Below are 26,662 nucleotides of genomic sequence, written 5' to 3'. Positions count from 1 at the left end.
TCATATCCAAGAAGTAAAGGAGGGGTAAGATACGTAGTAGCACTATACGATATTTTCTCGAAACATATCAAAATGTACGCCATTAAATATGCAACAGCCACAAATATCAGTAAAAGAATTGAGGGAGACTATTTGAGAAGATTAGGCAAACCAAAGGTACTACTAACTGATAATGCTTCATATTTCGTTGGGGAAAGGTGGAAACAATTTATGACCTCACAGTAAGCTGTTTTCACCAAGAAGCAAGCCCAATACAACGAGTCTCTGAAGAATTTAACCGGTTTATTAGGACATACACACCTCACAAACATGCCCGATGAGTAGAATATGTAACTCCCTTCATGCAAGTTGACAATAACCGTCCACATTCTTCAACAGGTTTCACACCTAACGAATTGATGTTCTGGGCAAAACAAACGAATGAGTGGGAGTCGCCCATACGAAAGGTACGCAATACAGAAATGACACTACAAGATAAACCAAACAAGTCATGGTTACATTAGAAACAGGGCCGAGTATAGAAAGAAAAATTATAATAAGAAACTGGAACGTGTTACACAATTTTTTGAAGGGCAACGAGTCCTCTTACGCACGCACCCTAAATCGACAAAATTTGGCAAACTGAATAAGAAGTGGTAATTACTTTATTCAGGACAATACATAATTTCCAAAATACCATACCCTAGGACGCACAGATTAGTCTATGAGGAAACAAAGAGACAAGGGTCTCCACCCTCACAAAGATACAAAAGCTTTTATAGAATGATAAAGCTGGGAAGTATTTTTTTTATCACAAGATAATTGTACATAGTGTTCATAACTCTAAATGTATTTTTTTCTTCTTGAGTGTATTTTAAGGCAAAGTAATGTGTATAGGCATAGGTAATTCTTTTGATTTGTACACGAAGGCATAAAATTAATAGCGATGAGAAGTAATACACTGCTTCATGCGAAGAGAAAGAATAAGCAAAATTAGCTTAGGGCTCAGCTGTCTGTGCTCAACAATATGCGATGACATCAGTAGTAGGACAGGAGGCATTCGTTGCGTGACAGAATTGCAGAAGGCGCAAACAAATAGGAATGCGATATGTACAAGTACTTCCTTAAATACAAAATAAACGGAAATCCTACGCAATTTCATCTACTGTCTAAGAATTAAGGAACCTATTGATATATGTACACAGAGATTTAATTAAATACTAAGCTACATACAACATATTTACAAGCAATACAAAGTATAATGGAAAAATATACGAGATGTGTAAGCCAAGGAGAATTGACAAAGTACCGTAAGAAATGCCAAATAATTTTCTTTGCAGAGTAAATGATCATAAAGGGTAACAGAATAAACGAATGTCTATGAATAAACAAAGTATGGAAATATCTTCAGATGGATGTAATAACAAAATGTATCAGTGGCCACCAAGCTAGGTAAAGCAGTTAGTTTTAAGTTTTTTCCTTTCAGCGACCAGTACATCGTCACGGCGCAGAAGAAGAGAATTACGTCGAGAGTAGCAGTACCAAATGAAGGAACGGGCCGCACCTCGAATAAACAATTTAGTTATAAGGATATTTATTCAAAGGTGACAGAGCAAATGAAAAATGAACGCTGGCCGGTGTGGCCGAGCAGTTCTAGGCGCTTCAGTCTGGAACCGCGCGACTGCTATAGTCGCAGGTTCGAATCCTCCATCGGGCATGGATGTGTGTGATGTCCTTAGGTTAGTTAGGTTTAAGTAGTTCTAAGTTCTAGGCGACTGATGACCTCAGATATTAAGTCCCATAGTGCTCAGAGCCATTTGATCCATTTGAAAAATGAAAATATGCATCGTCGCACTATATCTCTGTGACATTTATCAATACCTATTCACTGCAGAGTACACACAAACATTTATGCAAGTGATTTTACAAAAATTGAAGTAAACAGCACTAGCTTATGAAGAAACAACTTGATACTACGTGAATGACTAGTCAGTACACATTATTTCCATGAAATAAAATTTCCTTAGCAATTAGTCCATGACTGTATGAGTAACATTTCCTCATAAATCCTTGAACAAGTAGATGAGAATTTCCTTTCTTCCCTCCCAAACAAAGGAGACAGCACCAAGTGTAATTAGGCCAGCAATGCGTAATGTTTAAGTCCTAATTCGAATGTTTTTCTCCCTCCTCTATCTAAGGAAGAAATGAGCTCCCATAAGTGATAAAAGCCTGTCTATAAAATGAAGCATAAATATATCATCTCCTTGTATTGTACCATAACAATGTGTTATGTAATTAATTTTTATATGTGATGTGAACGAAGTTAAGTTAAAACTAACAAACAACTGTAGTAACAGAACCCAGTTAATGAAAAATTTATGACGTTTTAAAACATAAGAAATTTATGTTCATAGTGTAATATCTCTTTATATTCGATGAATTATTCAGATACAATTCTACCCTTGAATGACGTTTATTAATTTTCTATCTTCATACTCACAGAATCCATGCGCAAAATAGTTTCATACAATAGCTATGCCATGAGCGCATAATTATTCTTTGTAGTATTCTCTCTGGTGGTTGTTAGAAAAAAAAGAAAGGAAGCTTCCGAGATTGTCTTCATGCCGATTAGCCTGAGCTTGGTTTGAAGAATTGTAATCTGATTATTGAGATTTATGACAGAAGATAACTGAGATGAAACTGTACGATTAAAAAGGAAATATATGTAGATTGCTCCTTCAAATAAAAGGTGTGTATTTGACATTTGAGAATTAATGATATTTATCGATATATTGCGTAGTTGTTGATCAGAAGGGAACTTCCGAAAGACTGGATACGAACCTGCATTTAATAATCCAAGAGCTCCATTACTTCTTCGGAAGTTTAAACTTTATCAAAGCCAAATATCCGCTTGATATGAGGTTTCCCGACTGATTATACAACGCTCCCAAAATTACGAGGCATTTTATTTGTACAGATTAGCAGAGTGCCGCAAAGCATGAGCCTGCAGAGAAGAAGAATCATCGCCTGATTTCATTCTAACAAGTAAAATTTCAGAATCATTTTGAGTGACTGAGCTATGACTGTGTTTCCTATCATGAATGATTGATTGCTCAAACTTATTGAGAACTACATAATTATATAGAAAGGAGGAATAATTACAATAGTATAAGTGATGGATGGAATGTCAGCCATGGGTATAAGCTATCATGTTATGTATATTGTTGTAACTCAATACTTGTATGAATTTTTATTGGAAACTAAACTCCATGTGAAGAAATGAACTTTAAACACAAGTATTTATACAATGTTTTGGACGGCTATGTATCTTTCAGCCAGTAGACGGTCAAGTGTGATGACACTTACATACGCGTGCAACGAAATAATTTCTTAGTAGCGTGGCTCACATCGCTTTATACATTAATAAGTGAACTATAGTTGTTCGAGCCAGTACTTACCTCATCGACGGATGCTGTTGGCCAGGGTTCTCTGCGCTGAAAATGCGAGTACGACGGTAATAATGACGCCCGAGCCGTAAAAATAGAGACCTTCTGTCACAGCGTCGGAGTTTGACCATAAACACACACCCACTGCACCCATAATGAAGACAAGCGCCACGGCAATTCTTCAATATGTGATACTCAGGTGGAAGTGTGACACTCAATGTGAAATCAACACTAAGAAAACGAGTGCACTCACGTGCGATGGTCGCAGCTACATGTTGACCATTAGCGACTAGCGTTTACCCATCAAACCTGTCAGTGTGCAAGCGCGAAACGCCGCAGCGAGGCCAAAGCAAACTGAACATTATTGTCAGTGCGCTATATTCAAATATGTAATGGACTATCATATTATGTATATAATCTTTTAATTTCTTGTAGAATTCTAACATACATAGGAGAAGCTGACATATCCATTCCCTTAAATAAAAGAGACAAATAAAGGGCACCCCTATCGGCGAATGATATATAAGTTATGCACATACAAAAACATCGTACGTTTGCATACCATATCAACGTACAGTGTGGTGGCAATTGTGTAGGTACATGCTGAAAACCTCCCCAGATATGGTAAGGTTAAAATTTAGTAAAAACAAAAAAGATGAAACAGTGATCGACCATAAGCGGCGGCAGGGACGTTAAGTATGAATGCGCGGTAAGGCGCGGACAAATGAAAAAGAATCATAATTTGTTTTTCTTTGTACATGATTTTGTTTCTCACTCTCTCGTATGTAAAAGTTCTGTGAAGATGTGCTGCTCGGAGTATGACGGGCTACGAGTGTTTTCTATCACACGTGTTTCGGAATAACAGAAGACTTGATATCAGTATTACGTATTTTTCATTGAAGTGAAGTGGAACCAAGTAAGGAGGATTTTCTTATTTTTGACACGCACTGGTGTCCTTGAAGTTGGCTGCCTGCATCTACAATTAAAATGTAAGAGATGAAGTCCGATTTGTCTAAATTCATACAAGCAGAACATCTCTAATAACACAATTGTAATATACTTTAAATTAATTTTTTCCATTTTTTTGTTATCATAGCACAAAGGGGCTGTTTTAAAACAGGATTACTCTCCCCCACATACAGCTGTTGTTACCCAACATGATTTAGAGGATGTCAGCATGTTGCTGTGGATTGCTAGATCACCAGATCTGTCTCCCATCGAGCACATACGATACATCATCGGATGACAACTCCAGTATCATCCACAACCTGCATTAACTGTCCCTGTATTGACTGACCAAGTGCAACAGGCATGGAACTCTATCCCACAAACTGACATCAGGCACCTGTACAACACAATGCAAGCACGTTTGCATGCTTGCATTTAACAATTTGGTGAGTAACCACTTATTAACATACCAGAGATTTCACATTTGCAGTGGCTTATCTTGTGCTTACGTTAACCTCTGATCTTGCATTGTTAATCAGTTAAGTATATTATCTAGAGAAATGTATTCTCGAAATTTCTTTACATTAATTATGTTTTGGTGTTGTGATTTGTTTCCCATCCTGGTATTATTGCGCCTTGTTTCTGTGGCAAATGTTCTATAATGACTTGGGCATTTTTCCATTCAGTGTTCTTCCAGAAGCAAAGTCAGTTATCTGAAAGTGAAATAGATTTAGATTTTACAATAACAGAAAAGAGTTGACACCCACATTGTATCTAAACAAGAACATAAGATGATGAAGCAATGTTCATTAAATAACATTTTAAAGTGGAAAATTCAGCTCTAACGAAGGAGAAAAATACAGTTGTTTATTTCATTACTAGTTACATAAGGAAAAAAAATAATGGATAAGATAAACATGCTCCGTATATTTCCTTATAAATATTGTCTGATGTTTTTGTATGTATATATTTTAGCTGGAAAATAAATGTAATGTTTTGAAATGTTGTTTCACTTCTCAGCCCTTTGCCACTCTAAATTGATCAAGAGCATACAGTGTTACAAAGTTTGTTTTTGCCATTATTTTTTTCAATTAGTGCATATGTCGAAAACACAGAATCTGCCAATCAGTCTACATCAAAATAATCAAAACCGACAAATGTGTATGTGCTCCTCAGGATCACAAACGGAAAGTGGTCCACAACGTAAGTTCAGCGATTGATGAACTTGACAAAGTAGACCAATATAATAATAAAATTCATACTAAAAATGAATTTGATACGTTTATTCAATGTGTTGCTGTCCAGCTAAAGCTGACATCTCTTTACAATCCTATTATCTCCCAGGAAGAAATTCAAACTGTATTAAGATAAGAGCGATTTGACCTCATAACGAAACAATCACAGTACATAGCTCTATCACTAGTATTTTCATCTTTTCCACGTGTTACTCCTTGACCAGCTTCTATTCTCTTCTTGTCCAAACTATTTATCGTACATGTTTCACTTCCATACATGGCTACACTCCATACAAATACTTTCAGAAACGACTTCCTGACATTTAAATCTATACTCGATGTTAATAATTTCTCTTCTTCAGAAACGCTTTCCTTGCCATTGCCAGTCTACATTTTATATCCTCTCTACTTCGACCATCATCAGTTATTTTGCTCCCCAAATAGCAAAACTCCTTTACTACTTTAAGTGTCTCATTTCCTAATCTATTTCCCTCAGCATCACTTGACTTAGTTCGACTACATTCCATTATCCTCGTTTTGCTTTTGTTGATGTTCATCTTATATCCTCCTTTCAAGACACTGTCCATTCCGTTCAACTGCTCTTCCAAGTCCTTTGCTGTCTCTGACAGAATTACAATGTCATCGGCGAACCTCAAAGTTTTTATTTCTTCTCCATGGATTTTAATACCATCATCGAATTTTTCTTTTGTTTCCTTCATTGCTTGCTCAATATACAGATACTTTTGTTGAAATATTTTTTACTTGCACTGAGGTGACAGAAATCATGGGATAGCGCCTAATATCATGTCGGACCTGCTTTTGCCCAGCATAGTGCAGCAACTCGACATGCGATGGACTCAACAAGTCTTTGAAAGTCCCCTGCAGAACTCCTTAGCTATCCATAATTGAGAAGTACTGCCAGTGTATGATTTTGTGCAACAAATGATCTCTCGATTATGTCCCATAATGTTCGATGGGATTTACGTAGGATGATCTGGTTGGCCAAATGATTCGTTCAAATTGTCTAGAAAGTTCTTCAAACCAATCACAAACAATTGTGGATCAGTGATTTGGCTCATTGTCATCCACAACAATTCCATCGTTGTTTGGGAATATGAAGTCCATGAAAGACTACAAATGGTCTATAAGTTGCCGAACATAACCATTTCCAGTCAATGATCGGTTCAGTTGGACTAGAAGACCCAGTCCATCCCATATAAATACAGTTCACACCATTATCGAGCCACACAGTACCTTGTTGACAACTTGGGTCCACAGTTTCGTGAGGCCTGTGCAACACTCGAACCCTACCATCAGCTCTCACCAACTGAAATCGTAACTCATTTGATCAGGCCACAGTTTTCCAGTCGTCGAGCGTCCAACCGATATGGTCACCAGGCCAGGAGAGCGCTGCAGGCTATGTCATACTGTTAGCAAAGGCACTCACTTCGGCCATCTGCTACCATAGCGCATTAATGCCAAATTTTGCGGCATTTGCTAACGGATAGGTTTGTTGTAAGTCACACACTGATTTCTGTGGTTAATTCACGCAGCATTGCTTCTCTGTTGGACCTGACAACTCTACACAAACGCTGCTGCATTGTCCATTGTGAGAGGTCATGTCTTAAATCTGATACTCTCGGCAGACTCTTGACGCTGTGATTTTCTAATATAGAATTCCCTAGCGGTTTTCTAAATGGAATGTCCCAGGCGTCTATCTCCAACTACCATTCTACATTCAAAGTCTTTTAATTCCCATCGTGCAGCCATAATCACCCCAGAAACCTTTCCATACAAATCGCACGAGTACAAATGACAGCTCCGCCAATGCACTGCCATTTTATACCGTGTGTACGCTATATTATATGTGCATATCGCTACCCCATGACTTTTGTCATCTCAGTGTACTTTAATAAACTCTTCTAAAGCCTCATATACAGCTGCAGAAACTCCCTTCAAAAAGTTTGAAATGGCATTTTTAGGTACATATTTTACAGAAGCAAGCATTGAAAATGAATCTTCTGTAGCTACATATCTTAAATGTTACTTGCACCTTTAGGCTTGTTGAAATAGTTTTTCGTATCACTGTGTTGCGTTTCTTTATTTGGCACTCAAATTTTTCTTCTAACATTATCAAAATATGATTACTGTATTCTTCACTATCCATTAACGCTACTTCCTTCAGCAATGTCTCTGAAGCTCTGCCAATCGATTTCTTCTCAAGATCTACTGTCTCACCCAAAAACGATGCGTTCGACGATTGTTACTTAATAGAATAGGGTATTTGACTGTTTTCAGGAACCTGTCTTAAATGATTAATTATGTCATTTTATGTTCCTAAAATTCAAATAGTTTGACAGCCTGCTAAAACGCCCCATGCGAGTCATGTAATGCCTGCGACGTCAGTGGCTAGCTCATCGCTCCTACTGTCATAATGCTAATTACAGTGGTCTTGTTTTGGAATTTACATTTCGGAAAATGTGTTGTAAATGATGTGTAGTACCATACTGTACAAATACATCTATAAAAACTCCTGAAAGTTGATTTTGAGTGTTCCAGAGAAAGAGAAGATGTGCAACATGTAGTTGCACTGTTCCAGCAAATTGCCGTCACATCAACACACAAGTTCAATAACTTAATTAAAAAGTGTTGCACTGTGAAATTAACATTAATTTGCCTCCGAGATATACTCTCCCACTGTTACAACGAAGGATAGCGTCATTCAACCAAATTAAACTCCTGTCGTTTTATCGAGCTACCCCTCAATTATTCGGTAGCTCAGTTGTTAGAGCAATAGACAGTAGAATTTTATAAGATAGCTGCTTCGAATCTAACCCGGCAGAATATTTTAACTTTCTTGTAAAACAACTCGGCATTCTTCTCATATCAAAAACAAAAAAAATTTACAAAGCTTCATCACACCGATCAGAAACAGAATATTATTGTGTTTTCCATGCTGTTTACATGCGCTTACATTTGCAATCGCTGTTCACACACATCACGTTCAAAAAGATATTTTCTAGTTAGTGTGACCATACACTTTTTACTTAATTACTTTATTTTTATACTGTCCAGCTAGTTTCCTTATTGTTTAATCTTTTGCGGTTTCATCTCGTTATATAAAGATAAACTAACTCTACTTCAGACGCTAACGTTAGTTTACACTCGCAAATATCACAGCCATTACGTTTGTGTCACCTGCATGTTGTACTTGCTTTATGCCTCTTCGTATAACCTCATCGTTTACACTTCATTGTACTGTGGGCGTATGGTGATATCTTCACTACTAGCAATGCTTTCCAAAAAAGTGAATTGTTGGCATGCAAATCAGTGGCGGATTTATATGGTGAGAGCGCGGGGCGCCCCCCCCCCCCCCACCCCATGCGAGGTTGCCCGCATTGCCACCCACACCGCCCCCGCCAGTCAGCCCGCACGCCATTCGTTCGTTTCTTTCGTCAGTCGACTCGACTATCCAGTAGTTGTACTTTCCTATGTAGCACGCCCGTCCGCGGCATCGCATACATATCTGTCTGGCACATAGGTAGCTAACACATACCTATGAGAAAAGTGGCGACCATTCTAGTGATCTCAATACGTTTTCTTGTACAGAGAACCTTCGATACATAGAGTTATAAATACGGACTAAACTAGGAAGCTAGTTTACATTCAAAAGCAGAAATATGAAGACTGAAGAATGAATAAGTAAAAAGTCAGTTGATATTGAAGTATTAACAATAGCGATTCATAGTAATTTCTCAGTAAAAATATTGTTACAAGAGGAGTTAAGTATGGAAAACTATTGATGCGTATATCTCCACTAAAATTCCTAAAAATGCATTGTTACTATGTTATTTTTCATTACGGTAAAAGTAAAGGTAGCTCAAGATATCTTTAGCGCCCACTCCTTGAGGTTTTTCTGTATCCACCACTGACGCAAAGTAAATGCATTTATCATCTGTTGTTCATTTCTCAAACTCAGAATAATGTGATGCAATATATATAATACGCTCATAATCGAAACAACAGTTACAATCAGTTGTTGCTAAGGCATTATTTCCTGTAAAACTTCTACGCTTAGAACATGTGACCTCTTCAGTTGCAGTCGGATACGCTATCTGTTGCGACCGCCTGCTGTATATAATATCTGTGCTGAGTGTCTTCTAAAAAGGAAATCAGCACAAAGTTTTGCCAAGAATAATTTTATTGTGTTTTGGGTCGTATAGCTCATGACAGATAGCCGACAATCAACTTACAACATACGGACCCATTTGCAAAAGTTCTACAGTTCCTTGGTTTTGAGCGTGTTTGGTGATTTTATAGGGAGCAGGGTAAAAACTGTTCTCCGTTGCACATATCGCCGCTCTAAATGGGTAGAGCATCAAGGCATCAACTTTCGAAAGGCTTTCACTATCATGGTTCACAAAATTTGTTTCTGTTGTTACTTGAAAGTTGTAATTGCGTTTTACATCACTTAAGAGGCTTGCAGAAAAAGTACGTGAAAATCTCGTGACTTCGACTAGCGCTCCTATCACACACGTATAGCTTCGTCTTAACCTTAGTCTTTGACGTCACCAGAGCATCAGCCAGAGCGTTTTCGGTCACGTGACCAAATTTTGATGATTTTTTAAGCTTTAAATACATAAAAATATATTTTGTGAGAATATTGACTGTAAATGCTATATTCAATCAGAATAACAACAATCCGAACCATATTTTTAACACAGGTAAATAGCCTGTTGTTCGCAGTTGTTCTTTTAACATACCAGTAACTGTTTCAACACTGTTTCGCGCTCTGCTACCTACAAAGCCATTGTCACATTGAAACGGTTTGATTCATTTCAGTTGAAACGTAGAACAAAAGATGATTCAAGTCGCATTCGACTTCTGCTGATCAACTAAAATCAGTCAACTAAACTTGACAACTAAACTTTACTCTTATGGAGAAGCTGAAAGCTGGCTGATGGGGGAGTATCTAGCACCAGTAAAAGACCTGGCTTTGTGACGTTTCGGACCGGAAATAGTCATCACGTAATCATACCAACCTGGCTTCAAAGAACGCCTGGCTGCTCATGTTCTATCGTTCGGAATGTAGGTGCTATGAGACGTGCTACACTCGCCTACTCTCATATCGCTTGTTTTCTTTGTTATTTTTTGCTTTTGCTTCTGTTGTTTTATAGTTGCTGCTGGAATTTACTTATTTCTTACATAATTTATCCTGTTAAAGGCATGAATACAGTAAGCAGGTTCAAAAGGATGTAGATCGCAGAAAATATTCGGAAATGAAGAGGGTTGCGCAGGGTCGAGTAACGTTGAAAGCTGCACCAAACCAATCTTTAACTGAAGATAATAACAACAACACTGTTATGGGGACGATTGTCATTATTTAAACAATCTGTCATTCTTTGAATCCTAACTTCTTAAACAGGGCTTGCAGGAGTTTCTAGATTCACATCCTTTATGATTCTAATGGCCTTTTTTGTATTCTGAAAAATCACTTAGCTGTTGCCAAATTAATCGAGAATATGACACTATATTAAAGGAGGAAAAGAAAGTAGGCCTAATAGATAGACACTCTTGATTGTTTTACTGGTGGCACTCATATTTTAAATAACAATGAAGCTGATGCAATTTACATTCACCATCACCGACTCAGTGACAGAGTAAGTATGCTGGATCCGACAGCTAGTCATATACCTAGATCTCAAATTCTGACACGATAAGCAAATACTCACTAGACATACAGCAAGCTATTAAAAGTGGTTTCATCCTTCACAAATTAATAAACCACTGTACGTGATAAACAGTTGCTTACAAGATACTCTTTCTTCTGTGAACACATTCTTCTTTGTATTAGTCTTTGTGGAAAATATACAATACACTAATATACAATAAAAACAGCCAGAGCTACCAAAGGAATATTTAATACATGTGACTGAATCGTATAGGCCACCCTTCTCAGTGATTTGCATTATTAATTGTATTACCACTGTGTTCCAGAAAATGCCTTATTCCAAAAGTATACAAAATTAGGGTGGGTACACTGATGTAGTGTACACAGACCTGACCCAACAGATGTTAGTAATCTACATTTCATTTTGGACTGAATAAATTTCAATAGTTTTAATTTCGCTGGAATTATGATGTCAATGAACTACGTTTACCAGTTATACAGACGCCTTGAAAAATACGAAAGTTTGGTGTTCAACCCAAGTGTTAAGAGAGAAGTGTTGGTGAAATTTTGAAGGCTTTTTACGTGGTTTAGGCAGACAATCACACAACATTAAAGCAATTTACGGGCATAGACTAATGATTACATTTAAAATATCTGTATAAATGTATTTAAAGTAATCCATGATGTTGCATCAATTTTGCAGGAAAAGCTTCAATAACGTGACAGCAAATGACTATTGTTTAATATTGAGTCTGCTTCTACGGCGGGGTCACACACATGTAATATAAAAGTAAGAATCACTTGCTATCTTTCTGTCGGTTCTTAAGCACAAATGAAATGTAATTGGCAGTGTATTTTTCCATTTAATAGGAATCAGCCATTTTAGTACATTCGACAATTTGTATAGTACTTATAGATGACTGAGGGATCAAAATGAGGAAAAGTACTATAGGCACAAACAAAGTTGGCACTCGACGCGTTATTTCCCATTTACCGTAGCTCCCGCCAGCCACTGCGTCGAGTGTCAACTTTGTTCGCGCGAATATACAACCATATTCGAATTCCTCGTCCACTGTTCATCTGTCACTGCGGTCTGGCCAGCTATAGTACAATCACAGTCTCAATGTTATACCACAGTCTAACATAGATTGGTCTAGTGCAGCACATAGTCACGTGACACCGGTTTCAGGTCCGAAACGTCAACGCGGCTAGTCGTTTATTCGTTTTGCTGGCGCCAGACAGCCCTGGCTGATGGGAGCTCCTATTTACTCATGTCATCCTGCCGAGTGTGCTACGCTTGCGCGAAGTAATATGAAAAGCTGTAGTGTCTAGCCGTAGAATCAGATTCTGTTCGTTTCCACTAAATATTTCAGTTCTCGTATCTGAAAACTGAACAGTAATGACAAACACGCATATTTGTAGCAATAAATAGAGTCTTTTCTAGAAAAATTCGTTAATAACTAGGCACACAAAAGTTCTTATTGACCGTACAACAGCGAGAAGCAGCTGAACAAGTATAAAATGTAAAGTTCCTCATATACCGGGCACATACAACCTAAATACTGCGTAGAGGTTGCATATTTTCCTTCTATTGCTACTTTCGTAGATATTTTAGGAATTAGTCGCATGCTGCATCAGTAAAGTAATATTTAGTGCTCGATGTTGAACTGTTGAAACAAAATTACGCTGTGTACCAGAAAAAAACTTATATGAGTAGTAGTTTTGCAGTAGACTATCTTTACTGTGTGCAATGCCACACATTGAACAAATGTTTGTTGCTGATGGAGTTAAGATTGTTTAGTATACGGTGGTGCTGCGTGCTGGGTACTTTCTGCTATGCGCTCTACACACAAACTTAGCTTCGGCTTCAAAAAGCCAAACATGAACGGCAATTCCCGTCTTATATATTCAACACACTGCACATTTTCCTTCATTTCCTTTTTCAGTGTTGCTGCATGTTTAAATATTTCAGGTGCTTCAACCTTGGGGATGAGGGGGGAGAGATGGGACTCATACCCAACATTTTATTTAGTTCTATCTATAGTCTCAGTGAAAATATATTTTTCTTCAATTGTCAGACAGAAATCTACTTCTGTAATTGATTTATTCTTTGTTTCTTGAGACATCCTCTATCAGACACAATTCCCTTTCCTGTAAGTGCTGGATATGTAATGTATTTCTTGGCTTGCTTATTTGCTTTCACTTTTCATTTGCTATAAAACGTGTAAATTAGTGATACTAAAAACATCTTACACTGTGTCTTTTTTTTCCCAAAAACTTCTGTCATGAACACCATTATGGTTTGCTTTTAAGGTCCTCGGCCATTATCCTGCAATTTGAACATGGTTCCAAAAATTGAACAGTAGTGCAGATCGAATTAAGTTAAGTACTCGCAAATTTGTGTCACGAAATATGCCTTCCTAAGTTTTGTCTTAAAAGTATGGAGAGTCATGTGAAGATGAGCTTTTATAGGAATTTATTCATCTGTGACAACTTTTCTATTAACAGTGTGACCAAACACAAACACCACTTGAGGAGTCTTGTATTGTATACACGACCACATCCTTTTAGAACTCAATTCTGATCTCGATAGTTTTCTTTCGCAGAAGTGAAAAGAAATTTTAGGTGTATTTGTTTTGTGTTTCTGAAGCCATATATAGCTATTAAACACACTTAAAATAGACATAGTTTGGTAAGATATGATGAGCTGTTCTGGGAAAATTTAGGTATAAGTAAATGCACTTAACATTGTAAGGATAATAATAATGATAATGAGAGCTGATGGCATTACATACAGAAGAGTCCAATCCCACCAGTCTGTATTGACCCACGACATCAACAAGATGGCGTAAACCCCTACTTACAGCATATGCATTATGGTTACCATAACGTCACTACATACAGATGCAAATATTCCAGAAATAAAATGAAATGAATGGGATGACAACAGGAAGTAGGGGGTTTTGAGGAAGGGGGGGGGGAGGGAGAGACAAGATAAATATACGACAATACAAAAAACAGCTCCATCCCAAAACATATGTTATCTAGAAAATCAAAACATTGGATTCTCACCATACAACATTACGTTACGAACACTAAACCTCAGGAATCATACATTTCGCATAACCTCTATAGCCCAAACCAACCTCTCGATGCCAAAAAACCAAGACCCACCCAAAACACAGCTCAAAATGCTGAAAACCCCAGATTCACTTGACCAATTAAATGCAAACAAAAAAAACTATTAGCCGAAACAAACCAACCCCAAAAAAAGTACACACACACACACAAAAATGAAACAAAAAACCCCAACCTCCCAATCTTTCCTTCCCTTTAACCTACACCAACTCACCTAGTACCACTCCTAAACACAACACACACAAAGAAACAGAAAAACATTAAAACAACCACACATTACAAAACAGAAAAAAACAGTGTTTCATATCATTCCAGGGGAAATTATAGGTCATACTTCTAGATAAGGAAAGGTGATCATAAAGTTAAGTCGTCATTGCATTTAGAATTAAGGCAAGAACAACCCATTGTGTGGGAAATGTGCAGATGTCAAGGGTTTCATGGGTGCAGCATATCGGCTGAGCAGAAAATGATGAACAGGGGTCGGGGTTGACTACTCTTGGTAGGTGCAGCCCAGAGATATGTTATGGTCATTGGATGCTACCACTAATTATGTTCAAGATGTTATAAAATAGTGGAAATTGTGTTATTTTGTTATTATTAATGAACTATATAGCAGGATATGAGATCTTGTCTGGTGGAATAACGTATACCTATGTAAGGAGAAGAGAGAATTAATTGAAGACAGGCTTTTGTCATTTAGTTAAGTTGAAGAAGATAGGAACCTTTTTCTTTTAGCATTAGGGTGCAGCATAAACTGCTAGGAGAAGTAGTTTGATGTAACATGGTGCTTCAGAACAGAATAGGTGGTCCAAAAGAGAAGAATTAAAAGACAGAGGTAATCAATTTTATTTAGTTCCATCATGGAAGATAGGTGAGAAGGCTGTAAATCTAGACTTAATCCACACCAGAAAAGAGACGTGAACACCTCATTGCCCCCGCCCCCCTCCCCAAACCCAACGCATTCAAATCACAACCCTTGGCCTATACAATCTCCCCACTGACCTCAAAAAACACAATGCTTTTCTGGGACACACTTTCATCAGCAATATTTATCTAAATGAGATTGCAAATTGGAAGAGCACCTCTTTCCCCTTCCTACAACAGATCTAATGCACTCCCCCCCACCAGAACCCAGAACACGTCTTTTGTATTTGTAATTTGTATAAGTCTGGGTTTCATAATTCTTAAACTCGATACTATGTCGATACTATAATTCACTATTAAAGGATGGAACCTCCATATCCTCAAACTCTTATAAGATGAAAAAAGCATCAAACATGACAGCACTCCCCTCCTCAATATGTTCTATCAACTCCATAAGTACCCCCTTAGTTCGATTCCGAAATACTCAAAACACAACCTGAAAACCCAGCCCCCAAAATAACTTCCCCATGCCCATAAACCAGCATGATATCTACCCCTCTCTTGCTTCCCTTTCCCAAATTTGACTTGTCAGTCTCAATTACCACTGCAGAACCTCCTCCCCTCACCCCCCCCCTTCCAAACTTCCCCTATACTTCATATATTTTGCACAACTTCATTACAAAAAGAAAATCTTTCCATTGCACATTTATTCCTATCTTATGAATACAAAAATATAAAGATGATCCATGGCAAAAATAATATGTAAATAAAAATCTCCTGATGTCCAACCTCGATCTTCCGAACGACATGCCTCGGGTGCCAAACATTGTAACGGCAACATTGCTACAAATACAAGTCCCTGGTATGAGAAGCTGGGACTCTGGGTCAACTTCATAATCTCATCACACATGACACATCATGGAGTCAGCAATCAAGCCAAACACCTGCAAAAACCTTATTGTCATCAACACCCAGTGCAACCAGGAGTGAATAACTATTAAATTTTTCTGACATATCCATTACTAACAAAAAGTAAGAAAACACTATTACATTTTGCTCCATAAAAAACACGCAACACTAATCAGACCTAATAGAAACATGAACTCATAAACCCCCTAAACAGGCGGCACAACACCTGCTTCCAACAACTCACTGGTGACACGACACACTCTTCCAACAACTACTTCACAGAATGATTACACATCAGTCAGTTGACAGAATACCAAACATAACACAAATAACTACAAACATGAACATCCACCACAAGAGCACACCACTAAATACAACCACATGTCATCTACAAACATTACCTGACTCAAAAACACTGTGCCACAGTAACATCAACACCACCTTTATGTCACAGGTCAAAGCAGACGGGTGGAATCAGGTGCTTCCCATGATCCAACTCGATAACACCAGAAAAGTGTATAGGAATGACTGCTAAGAATTTGAAGTACTGCTCTGCTGGTAGTCAGGGTTTGAACCTATGTTCAGCACACAGTTTTAATCTTTCAGGAAGCTTCTATACAATGCACACTGCTTCAGAGTGACAAAAGTCATTCTTTTGGTGGACCCAGACAAACACAAACCATTGCCTTTGTGAAACAAGAGAGAGGTACTGGTACAATGATTGTAAGAGTAATGCTGGATGGCCCAATCAGTTGCAGAATAACACATGTTTATGGGTCTACAGCTATGATTGATCATTAAATGAAATCATTTTCAAGGTTTTTTTATGTGAATCAGTATTGTGAGAAAAATTGTTAAGACTTGTCCACCAGTATGTAATTTCTGCTGTAATTTTGATGGGAATAAAGATAATTGTTGTGTTTAGAACTTAGTCTTTATGAATTAGTTATAATTAATTTTATTCATGTATCAAATTATATCTCTACTGATTTCTTTCATTTGAGGTTAACATTAGATCAAGCCAATAACATACGGATCCTTTTTTTAATTCAGCGATAATGTATTCATGATTTCATATGGTTACATTTGTACATTAATGTTAGTGCAAGTAGAAACTTAAATAAATTAAAACTGAGGTTTGCAGGACTATGTGCCATCAGTAAGCTACAAGGACTGCAGAGAAAGTGTGTTTGTACTTGATTAGTGGTGAGTCACAAAAGTGGAACTATGAAAGCAAGTGTTAATGTGTCTCATTTACTTCAAACAGTGCAGTATCAGAATGTTGATGGGTCCAAATGGGTCAAAAATGATGACAGTGATGCATATGAGGAACCAATGGACAGAAGTGTATCATATGTATTGACATGTCGATGGTGGTGGTGGACCTGGCTGTGAGATCACAGCAAGCTACAACCACCTTCTTATGTACACATCACTAATGAGCTGTAAAAATTTGTTCACATGGTGTGTCATGTAGCACTGCAATGGTTTGTGGACATGTTCCCATTGATGGTGTGGGCTGGACTCGGGTCAGCATGTCATTGTGCTAGTTAGTATTGTCCAGAAACCACAAATGCTTGTGATAACAATGTGTACATAAATAGGCCTACCACTGCTGGCATACTAAATGTCAAAATATAGTTTTCCTAGAGTGAAATGAAATGTCATGTGGCTAGGGCCTTCTGTTGGGTAGACCAGTTGCCTGGTGCAATTCTTTGGAGTTGCTGCCACTTCGGCGACTTGCACATTGATGGGGATGATATGATGATGAAGACAACACAACACCCAGTCCCTGAGCGGGGAAAATCCGCAACCCAGCCAGGAATTGGATCTGGGCATTTGGCCGCACTGACCAGTCAGATATTGAGGCGGACTTTCCTAGAATAAATGAGCAACAGTGATGATCAGGCACTACTGCAGTGACCACATTGTAACAATCCCCACAGACCATACTGTCCATCAATAAAAATTGCTCACACCTGAACACTGCCATCTGTGTCATGTCTATAAAGTGACTTTACTACTCGTCTCTTTAAATGAAAACCCACAACAATCCTCTACTTTATCCTGGCATGTCATGTCACATGTGTCTGCACCAGCTTACCACCTTAAAAACTGTAAATTCATAATAACCAAATTTATATCTGTTCACTCATTCTTATTTTTATATGCATAAATTTGGTATGGAGAAATAGTATCTTTGAATTCTTTCCGGAAAAATATCTTTGACATTATGTACTAAAGCAAGAAAACCTTTGTTTGCATTTTGTAAATAATATTGCACTTACAACTGTCCCATCTATCATCATCATGTACATATGCGAAAACAAAGTGCAGTATACAGAACAATAAATGATTGGTCACTGAAAACATTTATCTATAAAACTAATATTACTTCCTCACAGTCTATGTTTACTCTTCTGTTTATTTTGCTTCCTGTCCAGTCATTGTGTTCAGCTGCTCTGAATACAAAAACTCATTAGTTGGTTCTATAACTTCAATTTAAAAGTATACAGTTTTCTTTTCAATGTGTAGACTAAACATTATTTTAATATTATTACAATAGATTTTTAGGTTCAGCATTCAAACGTGCTCTATGAACTACTTCTATATATTGTTGAAGTTCGTCTGCACTACAAGTAAACAATGAAATATCATTTGAAAAACACAGTTTGTTTTGATATATCCACTGAGATCTATTTTCTGATTTGAAAATGTGAAAAATGAAGAATGATACTCACCAGACAGAGTGGCAGACAGGCACATTTAAAAGTTTGTTATTCCATCCTAGATTATCCATCATGTGAAAAAGAAGAAAATATTTGTTAATGTAGCATACCTAAGCATTAGCAAGTTTCTATTTCTCTCAGATCAAATATAATTTAACAACAAATGGAAGAACTTAATAGAGCATGTTTAAAAGTGCTGTAGGACTGAAAATCAGGTACCAGTATATGAAAGGACTAATGTATTGGAATGAAAATAGTGCAAATTAACATGGAAGTCAAGAAATGATTGATGGGTGTCGGTGTCAAAAAGTTGATGGCTGAATAGAAATAAAATAAATAAATAAATGGAGGTATGAACACAGTATGATTTTGATAAACTAAATAAGATTTGCAAAACTAAGATTTTTTTATGTGCCTGAAAAGGATTTTACAATCAGTGCATTACCAGTTCTGAAACAAAGCAATGAAACATTGAATTTTGATGTGGAAACTACTCAAAAACCCAGGAGCTTGGTAAGCATGGGGAGGTGACTGTTAGGCACAGTTTCCACTGAGGCGATGTGATATAATACGCAATGCAACTTGTGGCATTACACAGAAGCAACCTACATTAGTGGATCACATAGAAACATAGTTGAATTGACTTAACTGGTTAACACTGAGATGGCAGTGACACGCCAGCATCATGTACCTCCATCATACTGCCAGAACATGATATGCTGGATGCTCCATGCAGCTTTGTTATGTGATACACTGAGAGGGGTGGGGGGAACCAAATTTTGAGCCACTGGATGTACCTGCAAAAAATTGCTTTATGTAAATGAAACAAAGTTACACCTATCATTCTACTTAGTTTCTTAGTAAAGCTTTTACTTTTTGCATAAAAAATTAAAAACCGCAGATTTTTTTAGATTTGCGTCTGTTCTCCACTGTGCAGTCTTCCTCATTTAATTCTAAGGAAACTATTTGGTGAAAAAAATTGAATTTATCTCATCCTATAGTCTCCCATCACAGCTTGTTAATGAACTGGTTTTCTTTTCGCTATTGCTCATAGTTTTTGTGTTACTTAAAAAAAAAAAGTAGTTGCAGCAAAGAGTGTAGTGGCTCACCACTTTACGTTTGGGGCATTTAGAGCATACTTACTGCATACGGAATGTAGCTAACATACTGAAATTGATTTCAACACTGTAAGGAGAGCAAAGTCTCTTTCCAGTCCCAAGTAAGCGATACATTTTGATGATGTTTGGCGGCAACAAGCTATGACTTCCACACTCGTTACAGGTGCGCACTATGCGGAGTTGTGGCTCATTTTTCTCTTTGGTATGTGTTTTGTGAAGTTGGTTACAGCCACACTTAACATTGCTTTAAGAGTTATTTTCATTTTATTATTAGAGATAGATAACTGCATATCCAACTAAAGAGGTAGCTGTGTTCTATATGCAGCAATTTTTATTGTCTGCAATAATAGCTTCAGTCATGAAACATTCAGTAACTGTTTTTGTTCACTTATTGTTGAACATATGGCAATTGTTCCAGGAATAATGAATGTGAAATTGGATTTTGCTAGTGATATAACTAAAGCATACTCTACTCTGGATGTAACCACCTTGAGGACAAATTTACTGAGAGAGGATTTGAATCTGCAACAAACTTAAATGGAAGAGTAAGAAATCTGTGAGCAATAATAAACACTGATGCAATGGTTAATTAATTTGAGGTTTTACTTAAGGAGAATATGAGCTTCCCTTTGCATGTGTAGTTTTGTTAATTACATGGCTCCATCTTGATTGTTATTTTCAGTAGTTTTATTTGTAAATTCTTCTGAAACATGATAAAACAAACTAGTCTGCTGCTGATGATGCTTCCATGTGGAGTACTTACTGAATGTGTTGTTGTTTAATGTTCCATTTTTATTGACATAAACATCACTATTGCTGATGACATAATTGCCTAAGTTGATGATGTTGCTTAATTCACGTGTTGCAAAGGAATCAATGTCACTACTGGCACTTGTTCACACCTTGTAAGAAATTGTAATGCATGCTGCCACTGATGCATTCATGCTGTCTTGTTGCTTGTCACACCTTTGAGACTACTAGTGTCACATGTATAAGCATTGCATTGCGTGATCTTTATTGTAACATGTTGTATTGCATACTGTATTGTCCTAGTGGGACCCGTGCTTTAGGAATTGCTGGTGAGATCAGAAAGCAAACAAACTGATCCGGAAATGGACTGGATTCGAAGATTTGATTAAAATGACATTGAGGTGAGTGGGGCACATAGCCTGCAAGAGGATGATTTTTGTGAAATTCAAGCTGCATGCATTGGTGTTTGTGCAAGAATCAGTATCAGTATCAAGTGTGAGGAAAAACTTACAATTGGGTCCTTCTATTAACTACCATATACACATGTGCAGCCAGGTGTAATTGAAAACTTTGGAGAAAACCTCAGCTAGCTAGTACACACGTCTCCCATTCACATTTTCCTCATTGGAGGAAACTAATCATCCAACAATCAATCAGTATAATTATTGATTTAGGTTGCGAGATTGACACGATATTGGGTGAATTTCTGTGAAAACTATCTAGAACAGATGGTTCAGAAGCCCTCTCGTGACAGAAATATATGAGATGTTATGAAAAAAAAAAAAAAAAAAAAAAAAAAAAAAAAAACAGTCCTGACTTATTTGAGGATTCCAATACAGAAACTGGTATCCATTACAACTGTGATTACTAAATACGAAGTGCAAGCAAAACAAGTTGATAGATATACATGTTCAGTAAATTAAAGATGTAGTTGTGTCATATCTCAATATGGAACACACAGCATATATCTGTGGGCACCTGCATGTGGAGGAGCTGTGGCTCTAGTTTAGGAAAATAGTTAACCAACAATTAGATATGTACCCATTAAAACAGTATGATGGGACCCTCCATGATATGCAGTCTCTGTAAAGACATTTTAAAGAAACAGCAACTACTGCACAATAAGTGTATGATAAAGCACAGTGCCATAAAAAGAGAGATGCTAAAAAGGGCAGTGCGGGAAGCCTTAAGTAATTAATTTGACAGAATCTCACTGAAAGACCTTTCACAAAACCAAAATAAATTCTGGTCAAAAAAGGCTGTCAGTGGCATGTAGGTTAGTGTCCATACTCTCATAGATGAATGAATGACAGGAATCGAAATTTAGGGTAACAAAGCAAAAGCAGAATTACTTAACTTTGTTTTCATATTTTCCTTTAAAAAGGAAGATCTTGAGTACTGCCCCTGTTTAATTCTTACACTACTGCAATGCTGAGTATTATAGATATCAGTGTTAGTGGAATTCAGCAACAGCTAAAACTGCTAAAAGGGTCCGATGGATCCCTCTCAGGTTCTATACAGAATTTGCAGCTGAGTTAGTCCCTCTAATAACCATAATATGCATTAAGATCAAAAACTAAGTAACGCACCATGAAGGAATTATCTGAATTGGGCCGAAATAGGAAGATGTGATGTAAATGTGCAAACAAACAATGATTACAGTTTCAGAAAATTGGATGATTTTTTTCAAAAGAAAGAGCTACACAAATTGAACACATCAATAATGCAATGGTCCATCCCTAGCCCGTATGCCAGCAGTTATTTGGCTTGGCATTGATTGGTAGAATTGTTGAATGTCCTCCTTTGGGATACTGTGCCAAATTCTCTTCAATCGGCATGTTAGATCATCAAAAATCCCAAGATGATTGGAGGATCCTGCCCATAATGCTTGAAACATACTCAATTAGTGATAGATCCTGCAACCTTGCTGTCCAATGAAAGGTTAGGCAAGCAAGAAGACATCAGTAGAAATTCTCACCGTGTGTGGGTGGGCATTATGGGACATAGAATATTGTCAGTGCGCCGCTGTGCTGTAAGGGTGTCATGGATTGTACCAAAAAGGGTCCTGCTATGAGAAGAAATGGCACCCCAGACCATCACTCCTGGCTGTCAGACCATATGACAGGCAACAGTCAGCCTGGTATCCCACCACTGTCCAGGGTTCTCCAGACACACCTTCAGTGGTCACTGGGACTGAATTTGAAATGGGGCTCATTACTGTAGACAATTCTACAATGTCAGTGAGACTCCAGACTTACGATGTGTCTGGAGGCAGCCCGGACAGTGGTACATCATATGGTCTGAAAATCAGAAGTGATGGTTTGGGGTACCATTTATTTTCAGGGGAGGTACCCCTTTGGTTATCATCCACAGCACCCTTACAGTGCAGCAGTACGTCAACAATATTCTTTGCCCTGTTTTGTTTCTCTTCATGGCAATTTAAGGAGATGGGACCTGGATAAACTGACTAAACCAGAGGTTGTACAGAGTTTCAGGGAGAGCATAAGGGAACAATTGGCAAGAAAGGGGGAAAGATACAGTAGAAGAAGAATGGGTAGCTTTGCGAGATGAAGTAGTGAAGGCAGCAGAGGATCAAATAGGTAAAAAGACGAGGGCTAGTAGAAATCCTTGGGTAACAGAAGAAATATTGAATTTAATTGATGAAAGGAGAAAATATAAAAATGCAGTAAATGAAGCAGGCAAAAAGGAATACAAACATCTCAAAAATGAGATCGACGGGAAGTGCAAAATGGCTAAGCAGGGATGGCTAGCGGACAAATGTAAGGATGTAGAGGCTGATCTCACTAGGGGTAAGATAGATACTGCCTACAGGAAAATTAAAGAGACCATTGGAGAAAAGAGAGCCACTTGTATGAATATCAAGAGCTCAGATGGCAATCCAGTTCTAAGCAAAGAAGGGAAGGCAGAAAGGTGGAAGGAGTATATAGTGGGTCTATACAAGGGCAATGTACTTGAGGACAATATTATGGAAATGGAAGAGGATGTAGATGAAAATGAAATGGGAGATATGATACTGCGTGAAGAGTTTGACAGAGCACTGAAAGACCTAAGTCGAAACAAGGCCCTGGGAGTAGACAACATTCCATTAGAACTACTGACAGCCTTGGGAGAGCCAGTCCTGGCAAAACTCTACCATCTGATGAGCAAGTTGTATGAGACAGGTGAAATACCCTCAGACTTCAAGAAGAATGTAATAACTCCAATCCCAAAGAAAGCAGGTATTGACAGATGTGAAAATTACCAAACTACCAGTTTAATAAGTCACTGCTGCAAAATACTAATGCGAATTCTTTACAGACGAATGGAAAAACTAGTAGAAGCCGACCTCGTGGAATATCAGTTTGGATTCCATAAAAATATTGGAACACGTGAGGCAATACTGACCCTACGACTTATCTTAGAAGCTAGATTAAGGAAAGGCAAACCTACATTTCTAGCATTTGTAGACATAGAGCCAGCTTTTGACAATGTTGGTTGGAATACTCTCTTTCAAATTCTGAAGGTGGCAGGGGTAAAATACAGGGAGCAAAAGGCTGTTTACAGTTTGTACAGAAACCAGATGGCAGTTATAAGAGTTGAGGGGCACGAAAGGGAAGCAGTGGTTGGGAAGGAAGAGAGACAGGGTTGTAGCCTCTCCCCGATGTTATTCAATCTGTATATTGAGCAAGCAGTGAGGGAAACAAAAGAAAAATTTGGAGTAGGAATTAAAATCCATGGAGAAGAAATAAAAACTTTGAGGTTCGCCGATGACATTGTAATTATGTCAGAGACAGCAAAGGACTTGGAAGAGCATTTGAACGGAATGGATACTGTCTTGAAGGGAGGATATAAGGTGAACATCAACAAAAGCAAAACAAGGATAATGGAATGTAGTCAAATTAAGTCAGGTGATGCTGAGGGAATTAGATTAGGAAATGAGACACTTAAAGTAGTAAAGGAGTTTTGCTATTTGGGGAGCAAAATAACTGATGATGGTCGAAGTAGAGAGGATATAAAATGTAGACTGGCAATGGCAAGGAAAGCGTTTCTGAAGAAGAGAAATTTGTTAACATTGAATATAGATTTAAGTGTCAGGAAGCCGTTTCTGAAAGTATTTGTATGAAGTGTAGCCATGTATGGAAGTGAAATGTGGATGATAAATAGTTTAGACAAGAAGAGAATAGAAGCTTTCGAAATGTGGTGCTACAGAAGAATGCTGAAGATTAAATGGGTAGATCACATAACTAATGAGGAGGTATTGAATAGGATTGGGGAGAAGAGAAGTTTGTGGCACATCTTGACTAGAAGAAGGGATCGGTTGGTAGGACATGTTTTGAGGCATCAAGGGATCACCAATTTAGTATTGGAGGGCAGTGTGTAGGGTAAAAATCATAGAGGGAGACCAAGAGATGAATACACCAAGCAGATTCAGAAGGATGTAGGTTGCAGTAGGTACTGGGAGATGAAGAAGCTTGCACAGGATATAGTAGCATGGAGAGCTGCATCAAGCCAGTCTCCGGACTGAAGCCCACAACAACAACAACAACATGGCAAGCCATCCTCGACTTATATTTCAGCAAGATATTGCCAAACTGCACATGACAAGAGTTTTGACTGATGTCTTCGTGCTTGCCAAACCCTACTTTTGCCAGCAAGATCCCAGGATCTCTCCCTAATTGAGAATGTTTCAAGCATTATGGGCAGGGCCCTCCAGCCATCTTGGGATTTTGACAATCTGGCATGCCAATTGGAGAAAATTTGGCACAATATCCCTCAGGAGGAGGACATCCAACAACTCTATGAATCAATGCCAAGCCGAATAACTGCTTCGATAAGGTCCAGCGGTGAACTAGCGTGCTGTTGACTTGCTCAATTTGTGAAGCCATTTCATCTGAATAAATCATCCAATTTTTCTGAAACTGTAATCATTTATTTGTCTGTACATGTGTGTCAATCTACCAATTTGTCCCATTCAGATAATTCCTCTGGTGTGCATTGTTTTTTACCTTCCATTGTATATTGTAGATCCCACCAGGAGAGGGGAGGGGGGGGGGGGAGGTAGAATAGCATCAGGACTGATCCACCAAACAACCGTCCAAATCAGGGACAGCCATCTATTTTAGAATCTTAGTACATATTTTAAGCTCAAACATTACAGCATATCGTGAACAGAATGACTGAAAACTTCAGTCACATGAAACCAAACTCATTGTTTTGTCACATGATATCCTGAAAGCACTGGATTAAGGCAATCAGGTTGATCCAATATTTCTTGACTTCTGGCAAACATTTAACTTGATACCACACCACTGCATATGAACAAAATTATAGTCATATTGTTTATCACATGAAATTTTTGACGGTATAATGGGTTTCTTACTGGGGGGGGGGGGGGGGGCATGATGTCTTAGATGGTGGGTCATTGACAGATGTAGTAGTAGTATCCCGTGTGCCCTAGGGATGTGTGTTGGGATGCTTGTTTTCAGGTCATATATTAATGACCGGGCAGACAATAATAACCTCAATCTCAGTCTTTTCCAAGAAAATGCAGATATTCTTATGAAGTGCTATCTGAAAAAAGATGTTTCATTCCATCCTGGATTTTCCATTGAAAGATGTACAAATATATTCAGAGCTAGATAAGATTTCAAAGTGATGCAAAGATTGGCAACTTATTTTAATCCTAGAGCAGACACGCCGCTTTTTATAACATGAGTGGGCATGTGATGCATTTTTTACATATGTAAAGGGTAGCTGCCTTGATGTTACTGAGTTTTACACTGTTTGAGCATAATCACAGTTTAATCTTAGTTTAACTAAGCAGTGATAAAATAAGCTTACCTTATATGAGCTAAATCACTGTTTAGTTAAACAA

At 37.9% G+C, this 26,662-nt stretch overlaps 1 protein-coding gene across 2 annotated transcripts in view; it reads left to right on the top strand.

Moving 5' to 3' along the window:
* Positions 1–12,748: 12,748 nt before the first annotated feature.
* LOC126260121 (sialic acid synthase) overlaps positions 12,749–26,662 on the top strand; it is a 93,077-nt gene continuing 79,163 nt past the window's right edge. The window contains exon 1 of one of the 2 annotated variants that reach the window (XM_049957369.1): positions 12,749–12,802. Coding sequence is in view for 1 of the 2 variants with exons in the window: in XM_049957368.1 (XP_049813325.1) it covers positions 21,178–21,188 (11 nt within the window). In the remaining variant the exon portion in view is untranslated. Of the gene's footprint in view, positions 12,803–21,119; positions 21,189–26,662 lie in introns of those variants that run through there. The other variant, XM_049957368.1, reaches the window with a different exon arrangement.

Source organism: Schistocerca nitens, chromosome 5, assembly GCF_023898315.1.
Source record: "Schistocerca nitens isolate TAMUIC-IGC-003100 chromosome 5, iqSchNite1.1, whole genome shotgun sequence".
Classification (NCBI taxonomy): domain Eukaryota; kingdom Metazoa; phylum Arthropoda; class Insecta; order Orthoptera; family Acrididae; genus Schistocerca; species Schistocerca nitens.
This window is presented reverse-complemented; position numbering and strand designations above follow the sequence as displayed.